This window comes from Calcarisporiella thermophila, assembly GCF_041956535.1.
Source record: "Calcarisporiella thermophila strain CBS 279.70 unplaced genomic scaffold VTP21scaffold_9, whole genome shotgun sequence".
NCBI classification, from domain to species: domain Eukaryota; kingdom Fungi; phylum Calcarisporiellomycota; class Calcarisporiellomycetes; order Calcarisporiellales; family Calcarisporiellaceae; genus Calcarisporiella; species Calcarisporiella thermophila.
The window spans coordinates 181,653-209,547 of record NW_027192199.1 but is presented as its reverse complement, the minus strand read 5'-3'; the positions used below and the strand labels follow the sequence as shown (position 1 = coordinate 209,547).

General features: G+C 48.3%; 13 protein-coding genes across 13 annotated transcripts; 8 read left to right on the top strand and 5 right to left on the bottom strand.

Annotated features, from left to right (window-relative positions):
- Positions 1 to 6: 6 nt before the first annotated feature.
- Positions 7 to 3,701, top strand: VTP21DRAFT_11446 (uncharacterized protein; the record flags this gene model as incomplete). Its single annotated transcript, XM_069390891.1, has 8 exons — positions 7 to 379; positions 461 to 1,408; positions 1,499 to 1,663; positions 1,739 to 1,971; positions 2,058 to 2,221; positions 2,311 to 2,373; positions 2,468 to 3,173; positions 3,258 to 3,701. 8 exons carry the CDS (start codon positions 7 to 9, stop codon positions 3,699 to 3,701), a joined length of 3,096 nt encoding a protein of 1,031 aa, XP_069252077.1.
- A 621-nt stretch (positions 3,702 to 4,322) lies between these two features.
- VTP21DRAFT_11445 (uncharacterized protein) lies at positions 4,323 to 6,081 on the bottom strand (the record flags this gene model as incomplete). The annotated part of the gene is made up of 8 exons (XM_069390890.1): positions 4,323 to 4,459; positions 4,537 to 5,017; positions 5,107 to 5,166; positions 5,242 to 5,310; positions 5,382 to 5,480; positions 5,546 to 5,682; positions 5,749 to 5,782; positions 5,866 to 6,081. The coding sequence occupies 8 exons, from the start codon at positions 6,079 to 6,081 to the stop codon at positions 4,323 to 4,325; spliced, it is 1,233 nt and encodes a 410-aa protein (XP_069252076.1).
- A 245-nt stretch (positions 6,082 to 6,326) lies between these two features.
- On the top strand, positions 6,327 to 6,698 carry VTP21DRAFT_11444 (uncharacterized protein; the record flags this gene model as incomplete). Its single annotated transcript, XM_069390889.1, has 1 exon — positions 6,327 to 6,698. The coding sequence occupies one exon, from the start codon at positions 6,327 to 6,329 to the stop codon at positions 6,696 to 6,698; it is 372 nt and encodes a 123-aa protein (XP_069252075.1).
- Positions 6,699 to 7,381: 683 nt separating this feature from the next.
- Positions 7,382 to 9,036, bottom strand: VTP21DRAFT_11443 (uncharacterized protein; the record flags this gene model as incomplete). Its single annotated transcript, XM_069390888.1, has 3 exons — positions 7,382 to 8,053; positions 8,132 to 8,800; positions 8,893 to 9,036. The coding sequence occupies 3 exons, from the start codon at positions 9,034 to 9,036 to the stop codon at positions 7,382 to 7,384; spliced, it is 1,485 nt and encodes a 494-aa protein (XP_069252074.1).
- A 1,857-nt stretch (positions 9,037 to 10,893) lies between these two features.
- On the bottom strand, positions 10,894 to 11,253 carry VTP21DRAFT_11442 (uncharacterized protein; the record flags this gene model as incomplete). Its single annotated transcript, XM_069390887.1, has 2 exons — positions 10,894 to 11,115; positions 11,203 to 11,253. 2 exons carry the CDS (start codon positions 11,251 to 11,253, stop codon positions 10,894 to 10,896), a joined length of 273 nt encoding a protein of 90 aa, XP_069252073.1.
- Positions 11,254 to 11,349: 96 nt separating this feature from the next.
- VTP21DRAFT_11441 (uncharacterized protein) lies at positions 11,350 to 12,147 on the top strand (the record flags this gene model as incomplete). Its single annotated transcript, XM_069390886.1, has 1 exon — positions 11,350 to 12,147. One exon carries the CDS (start codon positions 11,350 to 11,352, stop codon positions 12,145 to 12,147), a length of 798 nt encoding a protein of 265 aa, XP_069252072.1.
- A 600-nt stretch (positions 12,148 to 12,747) lies between these two features.
- VTP21DRAFT_11440 (uncharacterized protein) lies at positions 12,748 to 14,563 on the top strand (the record flags this gene model as incomplete). The annotated part of the gene is made up of 5 exons (XM_069390885.1): positions 12,748 to 13,005; positions 13,070 to 13,297; positions 13,368 to 13,453; positions 13,513 to 14,162; positions 14,247 to 14,563. The coding sequence occupies 5 exons, from the start codon at positions 12,748 to 12,750 to the stop codon at positions 14,561 to 14,563; spliced, it is 1,539 nt and encodes a 512-aa protein (XP_069252071.1).
- Positions 14,564 to 14,904: 341 nt separating this feature from the next.
- VTP21DRAFT_11439 (uncharacterized protein) lies at positions 14,905 to 17,875 on the top strand (the record flags this gene model as incomplete). The annotated part of the gene is made up of 8 exons (XM_069390883.1): positions 14,905 to 14,970; positions 15,044 to 15,329; positions 15,376 to 16,235; positions 16,301 to 16,682; positions 16,746 to 16,874; positions 16,937 to 17,052; positions 17,116 to 17,190; positions 17,270 to 17,875. 8 exons carry the CDS (start codon positions 14,905 to 14,907, stop codon positions 17,873 to 17,875), a joined length of 2,520 nt encoding a protein of 839 aa, XP_069252070.1.
- A 591-nt stretch (positions 17,876 to 18,466) lies between these two features.
- On the top strand, positions 18,467 to 19,643 carry VTP21DRAFT_11438 (uncharacterized protein; the record flags this gene model as incomplete). The annotated part of the gene is made up of 3 exons (XM_069390882.1): positions 18,467 to 18,556; positions 18,639 to 18,923; positions 19,044 to 19,643. 3 exons carry the CDS (start codon positions 18,467 to 18,469, stop codon positions 19,641 to 19,643), a joined length of 975 nt encoding a protein of 324 aa, XP_069252069.1.
- Positions 19,644 to 19,898: 255 nt separating this feature from the next.
- Positions 19,899 to 21,963, bottom strand: VTP21DRAFT_11437 (uncharacterized protein; the record flags this gene model as incomplete). Its single annotated transcript, XM_069390881.1, has 4 exons — positions 19,899 to 20,234; positions 20,326 to 20,649; positions 20,718 to 20,853; positions 20,951 to 21,963. The coding sequence occupies 4 exons, from the start codon at positions 21,961 to 21,963 to the stop codon at positions 19,899 to 19,901; spliced, it is 1,809 nt and encodes a 602-aa protein (XP_069252068.1).
- A 960-nt stretch (positions 21,964 to 22,923) lies between these two features.
- Positions 22,924 to 25,947, top strand: VTP21DRAFT_11436 (uncharacterized protein; the record flags this gene model as incomplete). The annotated part of the gene is made up of 11 exons (XM_069390880.1): positions 22,924 to 23,005; positions 23,191 to 23,264; positions 23,329 to 23,415; positions 23,483 to 23,544; positions 23,610 to 23,702; positions 23,771 to 24,132; positions 24,205 to 24,305; positions 24,368 to 24,484; positions 24,572 to 25,342; positions 25,406 to 25,531; positions 25,615 to 25,947. The coding sequence occupies 11 exons, from the start codon at positions 22,924 to 22,926 to the stop codon at positions 25,945 to 25,947; spliced, it is 2,208 nt and encodes a 735-aa protein (XP_069252067.1).
- A 279-nt stretch (positions 25,948 to 26,226) lies between these two features.
- On the bottom strand, positions 26,227 to 26,505 carry VTP21DRAFT_11435 (uncharacterized protein; the record flags this gene model as incomplete). The annotated part of the gene is made up of 1 exon (XM_069390879.1): positions 26,227 to 26,505. The coding sequence occupies one exon, from the start codon at positions 26,503 to 26,505 to the stop codon at positions 26,227 to 26,229; it is 279 nt and encodes a 92-aa protein (XP_069252066.1).
- A 192-nt stretch (positions 26,506 to 26,697) lies between these two features.
- VTP21DRAFT_11434 (uncharacterized protein) lies at positions 26,698 to 27,818 on the top strand (the record flags this gene model as incomplete). The annotated part of the gene is made up of 4 exons (XM_069390878.1): positions 26,698 to 27,028; positions 27,094 to 27,211; positions 27,270 to 27,681; positions 27,747 to 27,818. The coding sequence occupies 4 exons, from the start codon at positions 26,698 to 26,700 to the stop codon at positions 27,816 to 27,818; spliced, it is 933 nt and encodes a 310-aa protein (XP_069252065.1).
- Positions 27,819 to 27,895: the final 77 nt, after the last annotated feature.

Here is a 27,895-nt window from a genome sequence, read left to right as displayed (position 1 = left end):
TTAAATATGCCGTCCAATGGACAGCCCATGCGTGGGGCTACCCAGCTTCAGCGCGGCAAGACTCTTATCCGCCCAGAACGTTACCAGAAGCCTACGCCATTACTTACTGGTCATAAAGAGCGTGAGACATTTGATCCATGGGTCCTGTTCTCGCGCATCATCACATTTTGGGCACCGAACTTCTTATTAGCAAAGATGGGGAAATCGGATTCGGGAATGCAACAAGCATGGCGAGAGAAGATAGCGCTTTGTTTCCTAATTGCATTGGTGGGAGGAGTGGTTGCTTTCTTCACAATTGGTTTTCAGACATTACTCTGTCCGCCTCAGGAAGCAACGAATCAGAATTTGTATATCCCTTACAATGACCCAGGCTTCAGGGGTACATATGTGTTCTATTATAAGAACAAATTGCCCTACCACACCAAATACTAATGCTTCTATCTATTTTGCTCCTTAATAGGCTCGGTTATCGGTATACAAGGCTGGCAATTTAACATGACGCAGTCAAAGCCCACGGAAAATGTCAATTTCTATGAGCTTGCCACTGTTTCGGGCACTGACATAACCAACTATTTCCCGCATGGAAACAACATCGTAGCTTGCCAAAATCCAGCACTAAACAAATATCTTGCGGTGACGTTTGATCCATGTGTGACCAACAACGGGTTCAACGGATGCCCTCTGCAACCATTTAATCCTGTGACGCTTCAGCAGTATGGATTGGTGAACACTTCGCGACAAGTAGGATTTGACTGGGTTCAGCTCGGAAACCAGGCGCTGCGCAATTACCTGGTCATTGATGGCAACGTGCTTAATTTCGATCCCTACATAAATGCAAATCCACGGCCCATTGTTGGAGACATCGTCGATTATGCGATCCGTTCTGTGCTCACCAATACACACCCCAATGGCGGGAAAGATGCAACAAAGGTCTTTTTCAGGCAAAATGATCTTAAGCTTGCGGTTAACTGTCTTGTGGAGAAATATTATGCCGGGCACATTGACAAAGCGACTCCAAGTTGCTTCGTAGCCTCAGTTGTGCTGTTAGTGTCCTTGACGGTTGTGCTTGGGATAGTGTTTGCTCGATTTATCATGGCGCTCGTGTTTTCTTGGTTTCTATCTTGGCGTCTCGCAAAACCCCCGCCCAAAGTGCGCAAGTCGATGGTCTCCCCGCAAGTACTTCCCGGTAATAACTACGAGATGGCAAACCGCGCTGCGCCCTGGGCTCAGCGAAATGACTCTGGCAATTTCGTGAAGACGATTACGTGGTCCGACATTGGAAATGACTTGTTCACGGTAATGTTGGTAACATGTTACTCAGAGGGTGAAGCCTCGATCAGGAATACAGTTGAATCGCTGGCGGTAACGGCATATCCTGATGAGAGGAAGCTGCTCTTTATTATTGCTGGTAAAATTGCCTCTCGCTATTTTGTACATGTTTAAACCGCATGCTAACCAAGTGACTTTCACTCCCCCCCCCTCACCCACCAACCGAAAGACGGGCAAATCACTGGACATGGCAATGACAAGTCGACCCCGGACATTTGTATTGATATGATGGAGTTAGACCCCACTTTTCATGATCCAAAACCCCAGAGCTATATTGCAGTTGCGCAGGGCTCCAAGCAACACAACATGGCCAAAGTATATGCTGGACATTTTTGTGAGTATAAATTTTCTCGGTGTTCCCCAAGTTTTCAAAATAAATATTAATATCGCTCCTCTATCAACGCCACAGGTCATAAAGGACACCGTGTCCCTATGATTACCGTTGTGAAATGGGGTACTCCCGAAGAGCAAGGCAAAGCAAAACCTGGTAACCGTGGGAAACGCGATTCACAGCTTATTTTGATGAATTTTTTCTCGCGCGTTACCTATAATGACCGAATGACTTCCCTTGATTACGACTTGTTCACTAAAATTCATCATTTGATGGGAGTTACCCCCGACTTTTTTGAGATCGTTCTCATGGTAATTTCAATAACCGAATATCTGCTCACAATCAGGACACTCTTCTGTTTCAAAATCTTATCTCCCCTTTGTTGCTTCCACTTTAGGTTGATGCCGATACCAAGGTCTATCCAGATTCACTTCGCTTGCTCATTAACTGCATGATTAATGACAATTTGATCATGGGGTTATGTGGGGAGACAAAGATCGCGAACAAGCGAGATTCGTGGGTGACTGGAATTCAGGTTTATGAATATTATATCTCTCACCAGTAAGTGTTCTCAAACAATATTTACCGTTGTTTGCTTTTCGTTGCGCGAACAGGGATGTATAACGTTTTTTTTTCCCTCCTCGAAATAGTCTCGGAAAGGCATTTGAATCCATATTCGGAGGTGTGACATGTTTGCCTGGGTGTTTCTGCATGTACAGGTATGGCACCATGTTTTTGTTTATTTTTGGACACATATCACCAAGCCATAGACGTTGTTTTCTAATTTTATTTTTTAAACATGATTAGATTAAAGGCCCGCAAAGGCGATGATGACTGGGTCCCCATCATCACCAAGCCGGAAATTGTGCAGGAATATAGCCAAAACGTGGTCGACACACTTCATCAGAAGAATTTGCTCTTGCTTGGGGAGGATCGTTTCCTCACCACGCTCATGCTTCGCAATTTCCCCCATCGCAAGATGATGTTCATGCCCCAAGCGATTTGTAAAACTGTTGTACCTGACGAGTTCCGAGTGCTGTTGTCGCAGCGTAGGCGATGGATCAACTCGACCATCCACAATCTACTAGAGCTGGTGCTCGTGCGCAATCTGTGTGGCACATTTTGTTTTTCAATGCAGTTTGTTGTATTCCTCGACCTTATCGGCACCGTGTCATTACCAGTTGCGCTTGCCCTAACGTTTGTGCTGATTATAAGCCTGGCGCTTACGCCCATCACCTCCGTCAGCTCTGCCATCCCTCTCGCTCTTCTCGTGATTGTGTTGTTCTCGCCTGCAATTCTCATTTTGATGACCTCGCGTAAGCTCGTATATGTGATGTGGATGTTTGTGTACCTTCTTGCTCTACCTGTGTGGAACTTGGTTCTGCCCGTGTATGCGTATTGGCATTTCGACGACTTTTCCTGGGGCGAAACACGCAAAGTGACGGGAGAGACGAAAGGGGATGATCATGGAAAGAAGGAGGGGCTGTTTGATGCGTCGAAGGTGCCGATGAAGGTACGCTCCAATTGCTGAAATTACATGAATTTCTGACCTGTATACCTAATTTTGGCTTTTTGTCTTTCTTCTTCGTGCTTCAAGCGATGGGAAGATTGGGAACGTCAACGTGTGCGCAAGGCCAAGCGAAGAGAACGGCAGCGTGCGACCATTGCCTCTGCCGCACATCTTCAACATCAGGTCATACCAGGCGATGATGACTCTCGCACACATCTATTTTCACAGAACAGCAACTACGAAGAATATTCCGACATTGGTGATGACCTAGGGCCTCCTCAGCAACCCTATGATTACCACAACGGAATCGGCTATGCTCCGCCCATGCCCCCGCCCCCACAAACTCAACAGCCGCAGCAGTATTACCAGGCGCAATCCCAGCAACAAGCTTACCCGCCTTATCAGCAGTATCAGCAGCCCCCGTTGCGATACCAAGAGCCCTATTATCAACAGCATCAGCAACCCCAGTACCAGGAGCCACGATATCCACAGCAACAATACGAATCGCGATACAATCAACCTCCCTATTGAAGATCCCACCGTTGAATGTAGGGCTCCCCTCATTACGGTTGAAGACTAGGCTAAAGTTTTATTATATATTATATATTCAACCCATATATATATTTCTCTGCGCAATTTATTCCTCCCTCTCCCTTTTTTTAAATGTAGAAAGATCCGTCTCATTTATTTCGAGCTTTAGATATTAGGTTCCCATTGTTTTCTTTTTCTTTTTTCCTTCATCTTGCCTTTTTCCATTCCGTAATTATTTACTTCTCTGCTTTGCTCTTTCTAAATGCTTTGATTTCAAACTTTTTTTCCACCTTAGTTTTTCTTATTCAAAAATGCAAATGTCTCTTTGAAGCAATTCCAAACTGAATTCGGATTACCCCACGGAGCTTCAAGTGAAGGAACAGGGATCCCATTATGCTCGGTTTCATCCCAAAGGCTTTCCGATTACATCCATCAAGGTCGAGGATCTTGATATAAATAGAAAATAACAGTATGCAGCATCTATCTGAACATTTTCCATGGATTAAACCACATTTTATTGTTTGATGGGCATTCATAAGATAGAAGGTGAAGAGTGGATTGCGTTAAACCTATTAAATATACATCTGCTGCATATTGATCCTTGGGGGTTGATCAACTCACTCACTCTGGCTGTAAACTATTGATCTCTTGGTCGACTATTGAATTGATGAACTTTTTCCTCTCACTCAGGTCCACTCCGAAGTGTTCATTCAGGCGCTGACGCACTTGCTTAGCGGTGATCTCGTTGAGGTTAGCATCTGATTGGCCCAAGGGTAGGCAAGAGGTAATCAGTGGCTATGATACAAAAGCACATGAATCTATTTATCCTATTCACCCTTCAAAATCCGCTTGATTTCCTCCACGATCGCTTTATCACTAGGCCCGCCAGGCTCGTCGTTTTTAGCTTCGCTCCCAGCGCTTTCGTTCTTGTCTTCCTTATCGGTGCCCTCCACTTTTTCATCCTTGGATTTCCCATAGTTCTCTCGCTTCTCCTCGCCATTCCAAGCCCCGCCCTCTCCTTCATCGTCCGCATCATCTACACGCCGAGACTCTTCTTTGGTCTCCGCTTTCTGTTCTTTCTTCTTCTTTGAGGCCTCGATGGACCGCTCTGCTCTCTTTCGGATCACCTTTTTAGAATGTCGACGCATCGGTGACTCGTCTTCCACATTACTGCTCACATCCGCCTCTTCACCACGACCTGAGAGGATGGCAGAGTCTTCATAGTCGTCGGCCCCATCGGCGCTGGCGCTATCACTCTCGCTTTCATCGGCTTCAAGTCCAGACTCAAGTGTGACCACCTCTTCCGTAGAGTTTTCCTATACAAGTTTCAAATAATAGACAAATAAGAGATACGATTGCCACCTCACAACCCCACGCCATCGGGAAAAAAAGGCCAACCACATACTGTTACTTTTTTCTTCGACTTCTTGGATGATACGGTTTTGCTCCTGCGCTTTTTCTTTTCCTACAGGTTCAACCAAATTCAGTTATACAACATGACACGGCCAAAACCTCAAAAGCTGAAATGAGGATCCCATACCCCACGCCTCTTATAGCCGGTATCATGAGGTTTCTTGAGAAAATCCACGATACGGTCGATCAGTGAGCTCTAGGAGAGGAAGTGCTGTTAGATAAGATAGAAAAATAAAAGAAGATTCTCCTGGTTGAACAGGCGCTTACTTTATCACCCGATGTTTCCAAGTTAAGGAATCGCGCTAGATCCTTCAACCCGGTGGCCATCCATTTTCCGAATTTCATTTTCATCTGCTCCTCTTCTTTCTGCAAAAGAATACCCACAGACTATATATCAAAGAACAATGGACCAACATTCAAGCTCATATTACCTCATCCTTTATGGTCAATCCACTGAACTGGCGTAGGTTTGACTTGATATTGCGAGGCGATTCAACGCGTCCAAATAATATGCGATGTAGGGGTTTGAGAACATCCTCCACGCGGTTCTTATCTATGTATTCAGAAACTTTGGATTTCGCATACAAATTAGACGCTGTTTTATGAGTTCGAGAGCAAACCACTAATACATTACTTTTTGCGATTTCCCCAAGTGGAGCCCCTTCTCCCTGATCACGAAAAGAAAAAGAGGTGAGATACAAGATCAGCTCTTAAATGTAATGCAGGGACTAAATGAGGGTAAATCAAGAACCTTCCGGATCTCAATGGGCTGTTTTTCCTCCCGTCTTAGAGGAGAGAATCGCTGAACTTCTTTGCGGACACGTGTCGAAGACCTAGTCGGAGTGGTTTGGCTGTCACTCTGCTTTCTCTTTCGCTTGCGCGTTGAACCGTTTACAAGATCAGCATCATCTTGCTCATCACTCTCATACTCTGCATCGTGGCCAACTTCTTCTTCCAAGCTTTTCATGATGAGATTAATTTAGAACCAGACGAGAGGATAGTTTGTGGACTTGAAAATGCGACTCAGCTATGATCGAGAAGTTTCTTGACTCAGCCACACAATCTTAATCCAAGACGGCCTTGGATGCGCTTTCGGTTTCCTTCATCTCCCCCCTCCCCTACCCTATGAGGGCTTTTTCCTCCTCGTCCATTTTGCTGATATCATTCTTTTAGAGATCTTACTTGGCACATTCGAATCATTGAAAAATCACCATGCATCTCACGGCAACCGATCTATGGATGTTTCTCTTCCTTATATCCATTTCCTTGGCAATATATTTTTTCCGCCACAGGCTGCTTGCTATATTTGAACGAGTTCGTTATCAGCGCATCCCTAGAAGCTCCAATTTTGAACAAGACATCGAAGATGGACTCACATCGGAAACATTCGACTTGAATCAGAACCTTGAACAGAACGATACCAGACCCGGATTGGACTCGGAAGAGATTCGATTAATAATGAAGCGTGAGGGGGTCAGCTTTGACCAGGCTCGCCTACTGAGGCAGCAGAGAAAACTTAAGGCCAACAACGTTGACCCCGCTACTGGCTTGCCTTTAGACCCGAAAGCTGTCTTCTTCTCATGAATTCAATAATGCCCAAACCCACATCCCTTACGATTTATATAAAGTTTGCTACTCACATATACATGTTATTTCATTTCGTTTGTTTTTTATTATTTTCGTTTCCTTGTGTTTTTCCTAACGTCTCCAGAGTATAGCTCTTCCTTTGCAACTGTATCGTTTTTTTTTCTGTTTTGTTGCTATTTCCGCCTCCCCCTTATATTTGTTTTCCTTCTCTTGTGTCCCTCATTTTTTTTTGAATAACACTACCCCGACCTCCATATGTACCATGACAAATTATCACGTCTAAAGGATCCTTAAATTTGATCTGTCTCCGTCCATAAGCCAGCTGCTAATACTCTCTCTCCTTTTGGTTATTAGCCAGGTTGGAAGAGAGGATAAAAAATAGCACATGCTTGCATTTATACTATAATTTCTTAAGAGGTTGCATTTTAACCAGAAGAATACTATAATATCTCTTTTGTTCATATTGTCTACACCAGGTGTTCCTACTTATGTTCAGGATTTAATGAATGAACTACATCCCTCTCTCCAAATGTTTTGTTGATAGAGTCTATATCACCAAAAGCTTCAAAAATGATATAATGATAGCACGAATTCCCAGCGGAAAAACAAAAAAATATATATATAACATTACATGAGACTATACACCGCTAGATAAGGAGTTCAGAGCTGCAGATTAACCACTACTTCATTCCGCCGGCTACAGCCGCGTTTTCTTGCTGGCCCAACAAAGCATTCTCGTACATCCAGGCGTTCCTATCCTTCTGGCTCCTGTGCCCGAGCTGCTCAGCAACGGCCCACACCTCGTCGACACCACGAAGACCATAAAAGTAGAGGGTGTGCCCATCACCGATGGGGAAGCTGCCCTCCGCCTTTTCTGCATGCTCACCCGTACGGGTCACCCATATCATCTTTGGGATTTCACGACGGATGGCAGCCCACAGTTCCTGGGCCATGTTGGAATCCTGGGCTACAAATTTATCAAGCCATGCGATCTGCTGATCGGCAAAGGCGACAACGGCAGCGGCCTTTTCTTCCATACTGTAGGTTCGCACGGGGGTGTGCTGGCCAATGCGGCTGGCATACTGGGCAAATCCGCCCATGCGCACCTCATCGTCCCCAGCCTCGAGAATGGCGCGAACACTAGAGAGAGAGCGGTCGCGAGTGAGACGGTGGCCACGACGAATCAGGGTTCCTGCCCGGCTGTCGGAGAGCAGCTCTCGGTGTAAATGCGAGGCGGATATGATGCTTACGGCGGAAGAGCGAGGCAGATGATCCAGCAACTGTTTTATTTGCTTGAGCTTTAGCTTGGTGCCATATTTGACCCAAGATTGCTCCATCAAAGCGTCATATTCCTGTTTGAAATAAGAGGAGATAAGTGAGCACCCCGTCCAATATCGTTTGTGGAACACAAGGAAAAGGGGTGACGTTACCTCATCCAGATTGATCTCGTCGATTTTCAGCCCGGTCACACCGTGATAAAGGCCATTCTTCTCGTTCAAGTAGACCACCTTCAACGGCTGCACAACACGGGCCAACTCGCCAGCAGCCACGTCGGCATTCACGTTCAAAATCTGCCCTCCGGGCGTCTCGGCCAAACTCGTGAGGACGGGCAACGCCCCCGCCCTCAAGCTCGACTCGATGGGGGCCATGTTGACGCCCGTCACTCGTCCTACATACTTGTAGCGCTCCTTGTCTAGGTAGTCTGCGACAAACACCCCCGACGTCAACGGGCGCGCCGGGGTTCCGTTCTGCTCGAGGGCCGAGACCAGTCGCAGGTTTTCTTGCTGAAAGACCTTGCGTGCAATCTCGAGGGTTTTGGCGTCTGTGACGCGGATGCCCTCGTGGTATTCAGGCTCGACGCCGGCGGAGGTCAGCAGCTGGTTCATTTGCGGGCCAGCGCCGTGCAACACAATGGGGTGCAGCCCGACGCGGTTGAGAAAGCTGAGTGCGGATGCGAGGGTATCGAGCTCCTCGGTGATAACGGCGCCGCCCACCTTGATCACGGCAAACTTGGGGGTGTCTGGGACGGCGAAGGTGTGCAGATACTGGTCGATTTCCTTGCGGGACTCGATGCTGCCCAGGAGCTTGACGATAGTTTCCTAAAGCGCCGTGAGGCAGAAGCGGCCATCGGGTTAAGCCTACTTACAAGCTCCAGCCGGGAAAGCGCTGGGGTGGGGGGCGCAACGTTTACCTTTTCGACGGTGTCGGTTTTGTGGAAAGGCTGGGTGCTGAGGAACCGCGGGCCGCGGTCGAACACCCTGCGGTACGTACACCGCGCGAGCTGGGCGACGGGGACCCGAAGAGAGTGGGTCAAATAGCTGTGGATTGTGCTCATGGTGGGTTGTGAGTGAAGCGGAAGAGGGCGAGAGAGGGGAGAGAGAAGCAGCAGCAGGAAAGAGACAGAGAGCGAGGAGAGAAGAGTCAAGAGCAGCGGGGCTGAGTGGGGGAGAAAAGAAGAAGTGGGAGAAAGCGGGGAAAGAAGGGGGGGGAGCGAGCGATTTAGAAACTGATTATATAAAGTTGCTCCACTAAACCTAGTTTAATTTGGTTATCTCTCGATCGGATCAAATATCGCAAGCCAAGAATGGGGACGGGGGGTTCGATTCGGGCAGAGTTTCAAAATAATTCGTTCGATGCCAGCTTGGAAAAATAAAAACGCATCCATTCTGGGGGAAGCACGCTGAGGTCATCCCTGCCAATTTCTGGCTATCCCCCCCCCCCACTTGCACGTGCTATCCGGGAATCGCGGTTTTGCCATTGGAAGGATAATAGCTCATGGAGGGCTTAAATTCTGGCATGATTTTGCGCACAAAAAGCGATTTTGTCTTTCGATTTGCGTCGTATGACCTTGACATAGGGGTTATCCCAATGAGAAAAATTTCGCAAATCACCGCCGGCCATCTACTTAGGGGATCCCCTCCTCCTCCCGCTTCTAAATAGAATCGCCCTGCCCATCTGAACGAGTGAGTTTCGCTGCTCATACAATCCGCGCGCCACGTGTTCTGGATTGGGAACCGGCCCATCAGCGCGGCGATAGGGGCGCCCAGGCGCGGAAGGTGATACTTCTCTGGCGCCGCTCGTTAGCGCTGTGTGGGAGGCGAGCAAAATCCCCTAAGAGGATGGGGGAGAGAGGGGACAGGTGTGCTGCTGATGAACTGGATATTAAACCGTTTCACTTTGAGTCCGCAATTTCATATTTCGGGAATTCTGCTATAGGGGACTTTGGGCTTTTTCCCTCATCTCGAAAATTCCTACGCTTGGCCCTGCATTGCTACAGGTCCGATAAATCTCTCTTCCTCTTATGAGATTTTGAATGTCTAACACTTCCATAAGTAGGTGCATGCATGGAATTCTTGAAATGACTCGCACGAAACCCTATATTAAGCAGTCGATATGGCGTCACGATTAGCAGCGGCCAGATATCCTTCGACTACCCTGCAGGGTGACTGACCGGGATCCAATGGGTCTGGCCATCGGACCTCAGAAGAGAGCTAGAGGGAGCGAATCCCCCTTGACTAAAAAGAGCGCTGCCCGAGTTGTTGAAACCCAAACTTTGCCATACCCTCCTCCTCTTCCTCCCCCCCCCCCCTCCTCCGTTGCTTGCGTCATAGAGCTCTTAGAAATTCGGTTCAAGAACGGTTTAAGAATACCTTTCCATTTTTTCACGGCCCTTTTCGTCATTCCTCCCTTCTAAAACCGACATAGCCTATTTTCAAGACTCTCGGGTAATAAGAATGAAAATCTCCGGGCACCACTTATTTTATTTGCCAAACGGCTATTTTAATAGCTTATACAGGTCTAGTGGAGAAGCCAACTAAGAGGAGTGGAAGGAAATTAGTTCGATCTGGGAAGCCATGTAATGCTCAGGCTAGATCATATTATATGATGCCTGGCATTGGTTTTTTTTTTTCATTTATTACAGTGATCCTTTATTAAACTTTAAAAAGGATGGGGGATAGATAGCTACAATGCTAGTGCTGGTGCCATGGCTTGAATCGAGGGCTCAAATAGGGGGCAGGAAAGCGCGGAGGAATCCGGATTGGAAAAAACCACTCTCAGAGTTGGGCCGAGATTATTTTCATTTTTGACATTTCATATTACAAGAGAACCATGTTAAGACTTTGCAAAAATGCTCTGTATTATGTGATGGATTCAACGGCGTGGTCGGCTTGAGTGTTTCAGAGAAAATGTTTTAGAGGTTCGGCTGTTGAGGTTGATTGGCGACGTGCAGTGTCCAATACCACTTATGGCCACTAAATTTAGCAAGCTTCACACGGGCACTGGTTATTAATAGAAACGGAGGAGGTAAGGAGAGGTCAATGGCCGGATTAACTGGATTCACCGGCTTAACATGTGCCACCGCGCTCTCCTGGCGATCTTTGCCAAAGACATTTTCCGAGCAATCACCGACCATCTTATGTTAACATTGATTAGCATGTACCAAAAAGAGTCTCCAAACGCAAACTCCCACGGCAAATTCGCAACAGGCAAATTAACCTACCTCGCCCCTGAACAAATAAATAAGTCCCATCCCTCCGAGGCCACCAGGCATCGCTTTTTCACTTTATTGCATTCATTGTCATTCATTTACACCCACTCCATAGCACCCACCTCCATTCTTTCTTGAAAATTCTCCATCATTACCACAATGAAGCCTCTCTACTTTGCTCTTCTCCTTGCCTTTTCGACCGGCGCCATTGCCGCCCCTCTTGAAAAGCGTGTGATCAGTATCGCTGGAAAGGTCGTTGTGCCTGAGCTCAGCGCAAACAGTGTGATTGAAATGGAAAATTCAAGGATGTTCCGGGGCAAACTTACCGATTTCCCCTCGGGCGTGGATGTTAGTGGGGAGAACATTGTTGGAGGGAAGAAGGAAATCGTGGTGAACCATCAGAACGGCGGGGAGGCGAGAGGCATTGTTCAGGGTAATGACGGTAGCAGACCTACCAGGCAGCCGGCCGTGGACCAGCACGTCAACAATGAGAGGCCCGTTTTGGCTTCGCCTCCCGCCGTTGAGCAACCGCAACCAGCCGCTGAGCAACCGCAGCCAGTGGATTCCGCTGTCCCCCCCGCGAATAATCCGAGACCTGCAGAGGATGCCGTCCCAGTAGCAGCGAACCCCGAACAAGGGGATGCTCCTGTGTCTGCACAACCTCAACCTGAAGAAGCTGCCCCAGAGGCAGAGAGCCCTAGGCCTGTGGATGAAAGCCCTCTCATGACAGCCCTACCGAGCCCTGAAGTTAAGGTTGTGACAATCACAGCTCCTGCTATTACCGTCACAACGATAGCGGCTCCTTCCCCCGTCATTCCAAAGCATAGCCCCAAGGACAAGGGGCTGTTCATCTCTGGAGACGTGACCGTATCGGGTGACCAGAAACTCTCTAGCGTGAACATTGTCAATTCCCAGGGATTCAATGACCAGCCTCTGATTCATCAGAGCTCCAACTAAATGGTTCTCTGTTCTGTCCATTTTGCATTATATGTGTACTATTATCAGTTGTATGCCAATGAATATATAGACTTTGCCAATGCTCAACATACAGCTAAAAATGCTTTTTTTATTCGCAATCCTCTTCCATTTAAATATCTTCCTTTTACTCATTTAGTCCTTGAAAAATTTGGATGGAACATGAATTCGTCTACTTCTTTTACCATGGAAACTCTTTTGGCCGTTTCCTAAGAAAATAGTGATATTATTATCTGGCCACCACCTGCTAAACGAATAGGACGACCTGTGAAATGGAAGGATGCGAAAAATAATGGAAACTTACACTTTTATTCCTTTTGGGGTACTTGGTTGTTTGATCTGTGAAAGTTTGTTTTCTGTTAGTTTCTAACTGACATGGCTGCGATGCTAGAATAGATTCTATTCTAGCAGTCACTTTTCGCATCCCTAAATCCCATAAATGAGAGTGGGAAGAATGAATTCTAGTTTCTTAATATAGTTGATCGAATAAATCCTAATATACATTTTGGTAACCCTTCTGTAGAAAGAGTTTAAAGGGTTGCAAGAAAATAAAACTCTACTACCAGGTAACAAGAAAATAACATGCACGAAAACGCCCTCGCAACTCTCATCAAGCGCTTAGAAATCGCAACATCACGATTGGAGGATCTTGCCTTGTCCTCATCTGGCTCCTCTTCTTCTGCCAAAGCACCCCCCGCCTCTGCTGGTGCGGCTGGTAGTCCATCGGCAGCTCAGACGCAGCTTCCTCAGAAAGTCGAGGCGTTTGATGAGATCACTGGCGGCCCACTGAAGAATTATCTTGAGGCATCCCTTAAGATCGGGGACAAGGTGGCCGAGCAGGTAAATCAAATTTGTGTTATTTTAGCATGAATCATTGATTTACTAATTCAATTCCAATGTTCAGAGCAAGTACGTCGAAGATGTCTTCAATGCTCAGCGCGATTTTATCCTTATCGCAACCCAGGCGAAAAAACCGGACGTGACCTCTCCCGTTTTTGCCGAGCTTATCAAGCCTACGCGCGAATCTTTGGAAAAGATTTGCGAAATTCGCGATTTGAACCGCCCAAGCCAATATTTTAATCATCTCACCGTGGTGAGCGAGGGAATACAAGCCCTTGGTTGGGTTGCAGTGGTAATTTCCGATTAGCTCTCGTGATGAGACCGATGAATTTGTCTAACGCCTATTTGATGCTTTTTCATAGGAACCTAAACCAGCTCCTTTTGTAAATGAGATGAAGGATGCTGCTCAGTTCTACGCAAATCGTGTCATCAAAGAGTGGAAAGAAAAGTAAGGTGCCATTTTTACTTCCGGAGACACTAAGAGATTTCATTTCGCTTTGCTTCTAGGGACACAAAGCATGTCGAGTGGGCAAAAAGCTATATGGACCTGTTGGCAGCATTACATAATTACGTGAAGCAATGTTATACGACGGGGCTTGAATGGAACTCGCATGGCCAGGATCCTCAGTCCTTTGTTGGCCGCAAGCCTACTGCTTCTGCTGCCCCCGCTCCTCCAGCGGGCGGTGTCCCTCCCCCACCCCCTCCTCCTCCTAGTTTTGATTTTTCAGAAGAGACGTCCGGGTCGGGACAAAAGAGCGATATGGTCGCCGTTCTTGCGGAATTGAACAAAGGCGAAGGAATCACCAAGGGTCTACGTAAGGTGGACAAGAGCGAAATGACACACAAGAATCCTAGCCTCCGCGCGTCCAGCGTGGTCAAAGCATCAACCGAGCCGACAAAGCGAACTCCTCCCCCACCCTCACCAAAACCAGCAGCTCTTACTTCGGGGAAAAAATCCCCTCCCACTGCTCCCACAAAGGCGAAGGCCAAGAAACCGGCGCGCTTGGAACTTGAAGGAAATAAATGGGTCGTGGAGAATCACGAAGGCAACAATTCCATCCTTATTGAGAACACACAAATCAACCAGTCAGTCTATATCTTCAACTGCCAAAATAGTGTGATCCAAGTTAAGGGCAAGGTGAACGCCGTCACAATGGGTATGCATTCTTTTTTTTTTTTTCCGCCTCTATTCCAAGAAAAGGCCAATAATACTCTTGCGTCACAAAACAAAAAAAAAATAGATTCATGTAATAAGTGTGGCCTTGCTATCGACTCTACGGTGAGCACAATTGACGTCGTGAATAGTCGCTCTTTCCAGTTGCAGGTCTTCCACAAAACCCCCACTATTGCGGTGGACAAGTCGGATAGTGGCCTGATATACCTATCAGAGGAATGCCTTGATTGTGAGATTTTTACAGCTAAGAGCTCTTCACTGAATGTGCTTTTGCCTGGCGCCGATGAAAGCGGCGATTTCAAAGAGGTGCCAGTGCCCGAGCAATTCAAGAGTATTGTGGTCAATGGACGTCTAGTCACAGTTCCGGTGGAGCACTCTGGCTAAGTGTTGAGCTACCCAAGTTAACCCGTGTATTTTTTTTTTTTGGATCGCAAGCTGGATGAGTTTGAGAACGCTACATATACAGATATAAATATATATAACCGTTCATGTAATCAAATCAGAGATATTAAAAACGCGTCGAAAATGTGGAATCCCATTTTTAAAATAAATGGCATCAGAATCAAATGCAGCACGTGCGATGTGCGGATTTTAGTCCATTTAGGCTAAGAGATAAAAAAATCCTTATTAAATCACAAGATAAATCTCTTCCCCATTTTCAACCCATACCCTAAAAATCCTCTCCAATATACCAGCTTATACCAAACCCATATACCACCATCTCAATGTCTGGATTTTCGCCTCCATTCCGACATGAGCATGACCACGATAGTCTTGAGCCGCTCAAAAAGGTAATAATCATATCAATCCATACCTGAAATCATTCCGTGTAACGCATTCTAATCCCCACCTCTCGAACGCCAGAGGTCGTCGACGAACCCGCAGGGTCTTCTACCGTCCCCGCCTACAGAACCAACATGGGGTCTTGTGCTATTTAGGGATGAGGCCTTGACGAGATCGCCGGGAGAGCAATCCTCCACGACGGATGCCAATCCCAATCGAAAAAGACGCGAAAGTCGGCGTCAAGCAAAGGTCGAAGAATTAGCACTTGTACGGCATCATATTGAGAGTGGAGGGAAGAGTTTCAAGAGTATAACCCACGAAGAAGAGCCTGGAGGTAGTGTTGCTATGATGCTCCGTTGGGAGAGAAGTAATTGCTAGAATTCGAAATTAACAAATGGCTATCCTTTGTGTAGAGCCCGTGGAGGATCTTCTGGATGGTATTGGGACCGAGGATGTACTCCGACTCGCGCATATGACCACCGAGTCCCGCCTCTCCCGTCGTAAGCGTAAGCTGCGGTATTCCTCTCGCGAGGTATTGCGCGATTTTAGTGGGGATAGCGACGATTTTTCCCTGGAAGACTTCATCTCCGACAAGACACGGGACCGCTCGCGCCGCTGCAAGGAACTGATACAATACCAGTACTCCCTGATTGCCGCGCTGCACCAGCTGGGGCGCGAATATAACCCCCTCAGGATTATTCGGCGACGTGATCGGGCAGGCAAAGCGAGACGAACCTACTGGCTCCTCACTCCCGAGGATTGGAATAACCACTATGATGAGGAGGAAAGTGAGGTTGTGGACCGACCCGGCTCTGCCCTTAGCTTTGCGTCTGCTGGGAGTAGTGTTGAGGCAGTGGTAGAGGACGACGAGCGGATACACACCCCTCCGCCCCCGACCGAGGCATCCTTGCTACCCAAATCAACCGGCTCCGCCACCTCCTCCTCATTTCGAACCGCACCCCATGATTCGCCTTTGTTGGAACACTCTGCAACCAATCTTCTAGCGCAACGAATTTCGCCGGAAAGGCGGCCCCGTCACCAGAAACGGCCGCCTGCTCCACCTGGCAGTAGGGAGCGACGAGCGACCAGTGAAGAACCTTCAAGTGGGGAAGTGGGTGGCATCGATGATGAGCTAATGCGAAAACGGCGATCTTGGACCAACAAAATTTTCGGATGGCGTCCTGGAGGGAGAGAGCTAGAGGAACACTCCGAAGGGAATGGACAGAGGGTGCACCAAGGAGTAGGTCTGGGTGTCATCTATCCTCAGCAAAAGGTGATTTCAATCCTCATGACGCACATGAAGAGAAGTAGTATATTGACTGAACCCCTCTGCTTTAGGAAGGGACAGAGCCCGCCTTGTTTCCCTACAAAGAGGCTGGCATTGGCCGTGTCTCATCTCTCCCGGTCAATCCCTCAGGAAATGCCTCCACTAGCTCAATTAGTAGCACCGCAAAAATCACAAGGCAGGCTTCCGAGGCCGCTCTATCGGGACGCATGGACCTCCGCCGGCTCATACACCGACCCCGAAGGCCATTAGCAGTCGAGGATCCGCCACCAAGTGACGAAAGCGAGATGGAGGCAAGGGATTTTGAACCAGAAAAAAGTTTAAAAGAGATTGGTGAAAGGGTGATGGATAACGAAGAAAGGAGGGACGAGGGTGAGGTGAAACGAGAAGAGGACGAGAACGAGCAGGAGGAACAGTTTAACAGCGAAGAACAGGGTAAATATCCCCATATATAATCTAACTACACATCGATGGACATTGGATGGTTGCCTTATCTAGGGGTCGAGTTGAATCTAGAACAAGCCATTGTAATCGACTTGGATCTTGTTCCGAAGCATATCAAGCCATATGTGGAGCATTTTAGAAAATGGGCGGTGCTCTGGCGGCAGGACGAGGAGGAGAGCCTTGGTAATCGGAGGTTTCATGGGTTGGAATTGTTGACGCTTTCTTGACATACGATTGCATTATAGCTGTGTTTGATCCTAGCACGTCTGCTAAGCTACGATTTGAAAAACTGATTGACGGTGGGGATCAACTCATCAATTTGGTGGTGCTCCTTGTATCGGAGAGTGACCAAAACATGTTAGTATGGGTTGGCTTTCAGATACCGTTTAGCGACAGCTGACAAAGGATATTATGTAGAAAACAGTCCGAGATCGAGGGTGCCCTAGCGAGATATCAGAGACAGATTGCTATTGCGCTTGATTTTGTCCAGCACTGCGAAGTAATGAACTAAACCAGCCCTCCTCTCATTGTGCAAAGCTTTTTTTTTTTTAACCTTTGATCTGTTTCATCTCTTCCAGTTGAACCTTCAGCAACGCGCCAAGTTCCTTGAAGAGTTCCTGTATGACCTGGAGTCCGATAATGAGTCACTCTCGACCATGATATCCATGAGCTCAATTCCGACCAACGCATCCGTCTCCACCCGCCCGCCGAGCTCCATCATCATACATAGCGAGCATGGGGCCAATTCCACCGGCAGCGGGAGTTTTATTCCATCACAGGAATTTGTCTACGGCTCGCTCCACGCCATGTCCGCAGATCAGGTCCGCACGGCTGCCGGCCTCGACATCCTCGACGCACTGAATCGGAAGATTGTCGGGCAGCTTCGAAGTCTGACCGCCGACATGACGGAGATGATGGCCGTGATTAATGAGCACAATTTCCATACGGTAAAAGCGCTGGAGGATGACATCCAGATCATCAATGCAGTGCGGGCCAAAAGTCCCTGGTTGGACATTGGGTACGTGGTGCTAGAGTATATGGTCACTGGCTTGGCAATCGTGTTTTGGCTCGTGGTGACGGTATTGCGGGCCGGGCGAAAGTATTGCAAGAGCGTGTGGCACCTCGCGCAACGGGGAGGGCTCTCCATCTGGGAGGTTGTGAGAGGGCGACTCGGGAATGCATAGGCATGATATAGCGACTTTTTGAACCACATACAAACCATCTCATGGACCATTCTACTTCTTTTTATTCATATCTCTTTATTTATTGCACTCACTTTAACTTGCACCAATGTAATCTTCCTCCACCACTTATCCCCTCTCTCCCTCTGCAAAGTTGACGGAAAAATTTAAGATGAATCAGAAAATGGATCCCGTGGTTCCCGGCCGTTTTTGCCGGCCGCCCTGCAACGACTTAACCTAAAGAGAAATTACCTCCGGCCCGTTCCTGTTCCAGTATGATGCTCCTTTTTTCTTTTTCTTCTATTCTCGTAGAGCAGCCTTCCCATCCCCGCACGCAGCATTTTTTTCATACTGCACTAAAGGTAAGCCTTTCTTTAAGAAAGAACCGCGTGAAAGCCATTTTAAAGCCAACCCGCCCTCTATCTGTACCTATCCATTAAAGCTATAATAGGCGCTATTAAGGAAGCACGCTTCTTTACTCCTTTATTGACACGCCATTTAGGGGGAGTCATCGCGACGTGCCCTCATATTTGCTACTTCGTCGTAGGCGCGTATATGTGCTATCTTTTACCTGCATTCCTCTGCTAGTCCGCAATGGCAAAGAAGAAACAGGTCGAGTCTTCTAGCGCTCTTTTGCCACCCTTGAAACAGACACTGAGGTCATTCTCGCACAAGAGTGCCCGTGTGAGTATCATGACATCTTAGGCGTCACTTCACCCTTGCTCATATTCTCTTCTTTCTTCCCTCTCTTCGTACTCAACGCTAGACCGCACGAAACATACGAAAACTTGCGGATAATCTCGAGCACTTGGCTAGCCATCTCCCCGAGTACATTCAGCACTTTGCGACACTGACATCGCAACAACCGCCCAAAAAGCGCCTAAAGCGGACTGTGGATCCCCACGCCCCCAAGAAGCCCCTCTCGAACTATGCGCGGTTTACCAAGGATGCGTATAAAAGCGCGAAGGAGGAATTTCCCGAGGCGAATCAAACAGAGTTGATTCGAGTATTGGCTGAAAAGTGGAGAAATTTGCCGGCCGGAGAACGCGAAGTAAGTCAATCTATGCTAGCCCAAGCTTCTGCTGAATTTGGAGCTGATGAAAGGCAGAAAAAAAAGCAGATCACGCATCGTGTCAAGTGTGCAAGTACTCAATCTTTTCCATCTTGATAGAAATACGACCGGAAATATGCAGAGGACAAAGCCGCTTACACACAGGCCTTAAAAGTCTATGCTGAATGGAAAAAGGAGGGGGGCAAGACGCCCAGTTACTCCCAAGCTTATACCCCCGCCTACACTGCCCCGTTTCACCAGGACACGGATGATGAAGATCAGGAGAAATTCGAGGATGCTATCGAGTATGCTGGAGAAACGGTTACTAACACACGGGAAAACGCTCTACTCTCTGAAGCCGATGTCAGCGTTGTTCCCTCTTCATCGCCGCCATATGTTCCGGCACCGCTAAGCAATGTTGCCCAACCTGGAGTGCCGGAGCGAGGAGAGGAATCTAACTGCACGATGCCGGGTAGAGAAGACGATTCCGTGGTTACCCTGCCACGCTCGAAAAAGAGCCACCACTCTGAATTCGGCCCCGAGAAGAAACGCAGGAGAAAGCTCCACAAAAAGAGAAGCATGGGGTTTAACGAGAGAATTGGGTGGAGTATCGTGGAAAAGGAGAACGCGTTGGACGGCGTGTTGAAACTCATCAATGACTCAGCGGAGATGGGGGGGAAAAGGAGCATGGATGCATTCCAAGACGCACTGGAGAGGTAGTCTATATTCCTATCCTCCCCTCCCCTCACCGCTCCCCTCCACCTATTTTAATGGAATGCAAGATTGCAATGAGAAGAGAATAGAAAAGCTCGAGTGGGATAGTGGTGTTTATTAAAGTCAATTTTTGGTATTTGTCACATGAGATTACAATATAAATAAATTCGTCTCAGAGTTATGATATAATTACAGTGGAATGGGGGTGAAAAGAGTGGGGATCGGCAATTGTAACTCGTACACGCTCTTTCTCCTCGGCTCTCACGACCCTTTGCGCGCAATAGGCCTTAGCTTGTGCTTGGGCTTATCGAGCTCCTTCTTCGAAAAGCATATATTCTTCATGGTCTCTAGGGTGCTCATGACGTCCGAAATGACGATGAGCGCGGCCCTGCAGGGGATCTCCGGCAGGTTCCGTAAGCTCTGAAGGCATTGTAGGAGTAGCTGGAAGATAGAGCGTTTCACGTCTAGGCTGGGATGGCATCGCGCAGCGACAAGACTGATTTGGCAAACCCATTTGCAGTAGTTGACTAGATTGAAGCGGCACCAGTTGTTGAGCCGGATGGCATATTCTAGCATACAGATCGCGTTTCGTGAAGCCTACCACGGAGAAAGGGAGGGGGAGGGGGAATGGGAGGATGCTTAGCCACGGAAGGAGGAGGGGGTGGGGAAGACGCTGGAGTTTGCTTACCTTGACGCATTCGCGTATCGCTATCTCCTTCAACTGCGCCATCAGCGGTGTTTCCAAACGGCCGGGTGGTGCATTGGATTCCAAAAATCTTCGCCACACTGCACCCCAGTTCACCCAAAAACCACTCTCGCTTTCAACATGAACCCAGTGGTATTTGCTAGCCTTTTCCTCCGAAAGAGCGCTGCGCACATTGAGGAGATCTTGGCGCAGGAGGGCAGCTATCCCGGTCACAGCGCTTAGGATGTCGTGGTCGGGGAGGGACCATTCAATATCGGGGTAAGAGGCAAATTTAAAGTAGAAGTCAAGGCAAGTGGTAAGATTAAACTATCCACGAAGCAAAGTCATCCTTAGTGCCAATGCAGAGGGAAGAGGGCGGAAAGTTTGTCACTTACTATTAATAGCTCCACCTCCTCGTCTTCACCCGGCATCAGTGTAGGCCTTGGCGCCATGGCCATACTCTTTAGGTTGATCAGCGGACTCTTCGAGAACACCATAACGTGTGTTGTCTCACAAACACAGAGCGAATACCTGCAAGACAAGAAAATATAGGGTCAATTTCGCTCACCCACCAACCCAAGGCCACATGAGGCCGCAGAATTGGGGAAGGCTCCTTTCTCCCACCCACCATATTCGCTTTCGCAGTTCAGTTTCCGCCAGGTCTTCGCACTGCAACTCTTCTTTCCCGCAGCCTAGCGATTGTGCCATCACCACCGCGAGTCTATGGTATTCGTATGCTTGGTCCCATCGCATCATCGACCTTTCACAAAACTCCATGTTCAGCAAACCCAAAACAATCTCCCAATTCGGTTCGTCAAAGGCATCCTCTACTGCCGCGCGAGCCTTGGCAAGAAACGGCTCGATCAGGGACGGTAAATGTTTATGATAGGAGGTGCGCTTGTGATAGTGGAGAAAGTGGACAGCACCCCATGCGATTCCGCTGTGAATCAGTAGAGGATGCAGCTTGTTTTGGTAATACCTCTCGAGAAGAACGGAGTGCGAGGGATGGTGAAAGAGGTAGACACATTTGGTTGCGGCGTATAGATTGAACAAAAAATCCATGATCTTGTTATAGACGTTGGTCGTCACGGTGTTGCTTTTGGTTCTAGCGCTGAGCTTGGTGTCATCGCTTTTTCTCAATCGGTCCCTCTCAGCGTGGCTCGCGCTCTTCAAGTTGCCAGATATCATGGAGCCCCATTCCTTAGTGGCATGGAACACCGTACATCTAGGTGCAGCAAGAGGAATTTCTAGCAGCTCTTGTTTCGCATCCGCAGTGCAGTTTGGAATGGTGACGCATCTCAAGCCGTTTTCAGTCACAAAATGAGCCAAGAGCAACCGTCTTAAGTCGGTCAATGTGTTGAGATTGAGTTGAAATCGGAGGCCTTCCGGGGTGAGTAGAAAGGTCCAGTCAAGATTGTGATCAATGCATTTGGATGGATTCTTTTCCTCAATCTTGACCTCTGTAGGGGTCAACAACGTAGGCGTAAACTCAATGGGTGACATAGCTTCATCCATCTCTGCGGCTGAATCCTGATCAGAGGCTAAGAGGGATCGATCGATGGATCTTTGCGAATCAGCCTTGGATACAAGCCGCTTGGTCCGCGAACCACTGTCAGTAAAGCTGTTGGAATTCATGGACATGCCAAAACATCGAGTCGGATCACAAGAAAAAGACGGCAGGCCCTTATTCAAGAGTCCACTGCCCAGACATGAAATTGGCATTTCCTATATCAGAAATTCGATGTCTTAATATAGAAATTGAATTGGATTATATAGCGCGGAGGAAACTGTTTCAAACTGGAGCGATATGCCCCAGCACCAGCTTAGATGGGCCGGAAAGAAATGTGCATAGGCCGTATGGGGCCGCTTCTTTATACAAACGCCAGCAAACGCCCAGCCATTCCATTTGTGCACTCGTGTTTACGGAATTCATTTGCTCATGGTTGCTCTAGGCTAATGGAACTGAATGGACAAGTGTTTTAGTCGAGATTCTGTTATTTTCCGCCTGAAGCGTAAAGGAAAATATGGAACACGATTTCCAGCAACTGGCACACTCACGTATATGCACAAACAAACTCTTTTGCCAAAAACTTGTTTTGCAATAACGATCAGCCCACTGTGTGTTCTAATGCATATTTATAGAGCTACTATGGACCTGGATCAGCCAGCAATAGGAGTTGATGTATCTTGAGATTGCCTTGAAATATTTTTAATAACTACGCAAGGAGCTAATACGCTTTGAAAGTAAGGGTTGGTGCGCCAGGGACGAGTTTATCCGAGGACTGCGCAAGCAGGATTTCAATAGAGCTGATGATCCGTTATACGCGTGCCAGTTCTTCAATTCAGCCTCAACTCAATTGTCAATTCTCTCGAATATCCTAGGCATCTCGACCTGAGCCGCTTTCTACTCTGGTTCAGCCCATAGAGTTAAGGTTAGGTTACTAGGGAACATCGTGGCTTAAACTCCGAGGATTTCCCGAAAATGCTCAGTAATAACGCGTCCAATTCATCGCTTCCATCCATCTTGCCCCTCTTCAAGTTCACTGTGAGGCCAGGCAAAAGCATCCATCCGACAAAAATCCGTAGAAAGTGACCAAAAAGATGGCGGATACTCTCAAAACGGTCCCTGAATTTTTCGAGACAACCTTGGGAGAGTCCTTAGCTTCGCGCACTGAAATACTTGGTAATTAAATTTTCTTAGCCGATCCCAATTTTTTATATACCGTTTTTTTTTGGAGGTATAATTAAAGGACAAAATTGGTGTGTCTATGGCTTTTCATCTTACATCCAATTCTTTAATCTACCATGTTGGAAATTCACAAAGGATCTAAAATTTTCTAATAATTCTTTTAATGCCTCCACTGGCAGCCAATTTTCACGAGCTGGGACCGCCCGATCTTTGCCATATTACCAAGATTAATTCAAGACCACCTGTGAAAGAGGTATTGAAATCTATTATAAGAGTTGGTTCATATGTTATAGACATATATGGCACTTACTGAATAGGTGGGCTCCTACCATTATGTGTATGGCGTTGATGCCTCATCATCCGCGTCGTTAGCTGCCTATTTAAACTCATTAACCTATGCTGTGGTATGTTTTTGTCCGATTACTCTCCATCGTCTCTGCATGGCGACTCAATGTGCACGGGTTGATATAGGATGAGCCTGCTTCGTGGTTTGCGAAATCCACAGGATGGCGTATCCGCTCCGGCGTCTACTGGTCAGAAAAAAAATGCTAGCCTATTTGAAAGGAGACGGGCTGAACTCTTTTTGTTGGGAATGTAGCTGTTTCAATGCGTTTTCTCGTGTCGATGTTCGCGTCGAGGTGAAAATTCCTGGTGGCGTCGAGAGCTATTATATTGATTTGCGAGGCGAAAGGTAAGCGATTTCGCAAGCTTATATTTTTGTAATATTTATCCACCCGACTATTGGGGTTCTATATGTAGACACCCAACCACACCTGATATCTGGCAAGAAACCTATATGTCCGCCCTCCTACGCTCTTTCCTCTACAGCGACGACCGACAACATCGCACCCAGGGCCTCCGAAAACTGGACCCAATACAAAATATCGACCAAGAGAACCGGTTTCTCGAGGCGGCTTCGGAACTGTTTTTCCAAGCAGAAAAAGTGGGAAGTGAGCCTGAAATTCACGTTGCCACACCGGTGAATAACTATCTGGTCGCGGGAATTTTCAAGTATTTCGGCGACGCGTTCAGATTAGACAAGGCCGTGAAAGTGTTCGAGAAGGCTATGGAAACAGATCCAGAGATTGCAGCCCTATTGGCACAGGCTTATTTGCGAACCGGTAGGTGTCGATGAGGCATTGTATTATAATGCGCCTTTTTGTGGGCTAATTTTTTCTCACCCTTATTTTCAGACGAAGAGGTCAAGGCAATCCATGTTGCGCACAAAGCGCTCAAGATGATCCCCAGCAGTTACCCTCTGTTGCACTTCCAGGCTGATTTTTTGAGAGATAAGGTTGGAATATCGCCCCCTCGTCGGAACCACAACCGATATTTATTTTTTTTTTACGTAATTAGGGTCAATTGGACCTGGCCCTGAAGTTGGCCAAACGGGCGGTCGATTGCGCGCCATCAGAATTTGTTACTTGGGCTAAATTGACGGAAGTTTATATAGATATGGGACAATATGACTCGGTACCCTTTGAGTTTCTATTCAGACTTATTCTTTGAGTCGCTTTAACCCTGACTATCGCTTTCTGTGCGTCAATCCCAAATTTGTAGGCCCTATTAACTCTGAACTCCTGCCCCATGTTTACCTTCAATGACCGCGATTTCCACCGCATGCCGCCCACCTCGAAAACCTCTTTCCCCGTCAAACAGGACATATACGCTACCGGCATTTTGGAGGAGGATAGCGTTCGTAACGATGCCGACGCAACCCTGTTGCGGCTACCGGCCCCTTCATTGAGAGGAACGTTCGCGAAGGCCTACTCTATTTTGACGCGGCTGGTGGACAAGGTCGGGTGGGACGAACTATTGAAATATCGGTCGACCGTCTTCGTAATGGAGGAGGAGTATAGAGCGCAGCGGGAAGCTGCCCACGAGGAATGGAAGGCAAGCCTCGAAAAAGAAGTCGATGCGGGGAAAAAACTGATGGTTGAGAAGCCGAGCATTCCCACCATAAAAATATCCACCGAATCGGATCGAGAAAGAGAGCAGCAAAGTCATACCGATGCGCCTCAGGAAGCGAGAACAGAGGCACGACAGAATGGAGAAGCAAAAGAGAATGCGAGGGCGCAGCCTGAAGAGAACGACGGTGCAAAAGAGAGTAATGGGAAGGAAAAAGAGACTGAACCTGCAGAGAGAGGCGAAGGAGGTGCCATCAATGAAGCGGAGGCTAGTCCTGCGGAATCCAGGGACAGAAACAAAGAGGAGGCCACGAGGAAGGAGAACGAAGCCGCCACGCAGAAAACTCACAGCAATGGCATGTCGCTTGCGAACAAACGATTGTGCGAGCGATGGCTAGACAATCTCTTCATGGTGCTTTACGAGGTGAGTTGAATCAGCTGCATACCTATATGACCACCGTACACTGATGTGACCCGTGCCCCCTAGGATCTCCGTGTTTTCACGGTTTGGCGTGCCGAAATGAACCACTACAAGGCACAGCATGTGACCTACCGTAAGACAGGCAGCGAATGGGAGATATTGGGCGATCTGGCACTAAGACTTCACCACAAAGTAAGTCATCCTTGCGCGAAATCTTTCGATTGCTTACCCCATGCTTATGTGTATATGTGCACGTCTATTTTTTCTCCACTTAGTCGGAAGCAAAGGAAGCATTCCAGCGATGTCTTGAGCACAAGTTCTCCTCAAGTGCTTGGTCTAAGCTCCTGGAGCTGTATGCCGAGGAGGGTGACACCCTGCGAGCTCTGCAAGCGGTCGTGAAGCTTGCCGTTTTCAACGATCGGTGGTACGACGAGATGGTATACCCCACCTTGATAGGAAAGTCGCTCAACCAGCTGGTGCGGAGACATGGGCTGTCCAAGGTGCAGAATGTGCTGATTTCGATGAACGTGCCCCCCTACGCCTTCAAACTGGTCACTCGATTCTTGAACTATGTGGAGACCTTTCGAGTAGAGGGGTGGGATATGTAGACTTGTACGTTAGAGGCCACTGGTACAATACTTGTGGTTGCTCATATCGATATAATATATAAATGCACACATCCATCCATCCGTACAAGTATGTCTGTCGCGAGATGGCTTCTTTTGCGCTCTTGTGGGTGAAGGGGAATTTATTTATATGTCTGTCTCTTTTTTTTCTATCTAATACCTCCGCGCTTTCAATTATGAATGATAAAAAAAAACTCATATCATTACGTCCATATTGGCTAATCGGCAAATCACCTCAGGCCCTCAGCTGTGGCCCGATCCTTATCTAATGGAAGGGCCTCTTCCTCTAGGGCCTGAATCTCTCGGCCGGTGTACTCGCTTGATCTGGCGCACGGGGCCCTCGAGCCGAACTCCCTGGGGGAGCGCCCGGTCCCCGCCCTGCCTGCGGCTGTCCACCGGTGGCCCACTGTGCGTGGCCGCTCGAGCTTGAATCGTCCCTTTTTTCAAAACAAGCCCGGAGGCGTGGTCCCACCGTACGACGATTCGCTGCACTGGGCATGGCAACTTTAATTTCCATCGGGCGACAGCGATTGGCCGCATGCTCTAATTATTTCATTCCAAACCGGAACACGAAAAACAACTGAGCTCATCAACTTTCTTCATTTATTTCTTTCGCTAGGAACTCAAGAGTTTCACTACAAGGTACAAGTTGCCCACCCGCAAGGTGCGCCCCCCTCTCCCTTCTCTTTCCCCGCTTCTCCCCGACTATACCCTCGCTGCCCCCACCCCACCATGCACTGGCGGACGCTCGCGCCCCTCCCCTTCCTTTCCTTCTCCATCGTCACCGCATTCTCCCCCCATCCCCGCACTCTCAAACGCAAGCGGCTGCGTCGGGCGCCCCCTCCCATCGATGACACCAAGGCTCCCATCAAGCAGCCTCCCCCTAGGGGGAACGCTCCCGATCCGATTCCAAAGAAGAATCCCAACGGCCCTGGAAAGCCGGCCAACGCCGGGCCACCAGATCCACAGAACAAGCCGGGCGGTGGCGCTAACAATCCACCAAAGCCAAAGATTCCGCAAAAGAATCCCCCTCCCCAGAAGCAAGCGCCGGCGCAGAATCGCGGTATGAGGATTTAGCATGCACGTGCATCGCGTGGATGCTCACTAACGCTCATGCTTTCCTAACAGGTGACCCGCCCATTCAGCCCGTCTCGACGCCGCCGGCGCAAACCGCCGCGCCTGCCACGCTAAACGCATCCTCCACATCCAGCCCTCTTCCCTCACTCGCCTCCACATCCCCGCCATCGTCTAGAGTTCCCGCCCCCCCCCTCCTCCACCTCTCCTCTCTCCTCTGCGGCCGCAAGGTCCACGGCCGCGGCCGAGAGCGTCAGCACCCCCACCGGAGCCAATGTTTACACGGAAGTCTCCAAGCCCATGATCATCGGCCTCGCCGTGATCGGCGGGGCCCTTCTGCTTATTGTGGCATTTATATTCTACGCGCGATACCGTCGGCGCCAGGCGATTACTGCCGCTCTTATCGACCGATCAGCCGCCGAGTTCGGCAACATTTCCACGTTTGCGCCGGTAAGCAAGGACACTAGTCGCGAGGAGAAGATATACAGGGTGGTGGCGGGCTATACGCCGATGCTACAGGATGAGATGGAGATCAAGTTCGGCGACGAGATCAAAGTTTTGATGGAATTTGACGATGGCTGGATCCAGGGCGTCAATCTGACGCAAGGAGGGCTGAGAGGAGTTCTGCCCAAATATTGTCTGGTAAGTTGGCGATGCTTTGTGTGCAAAGAGACTGGAGAGAGCTGACCCCGACTCCCTCCATCTAGGACAAGTATGCGGAGCCCCAGACCGGCCGGCCCAAGGTCAGGCGCAAGTCGTCCATGTATTATGAGAGATGAGATACGATATTTATAGGCACTTTTAATTGGTATTCTCTGCGGCTATTTCTTTCTTCTCCATATTTATTTGTCACTCT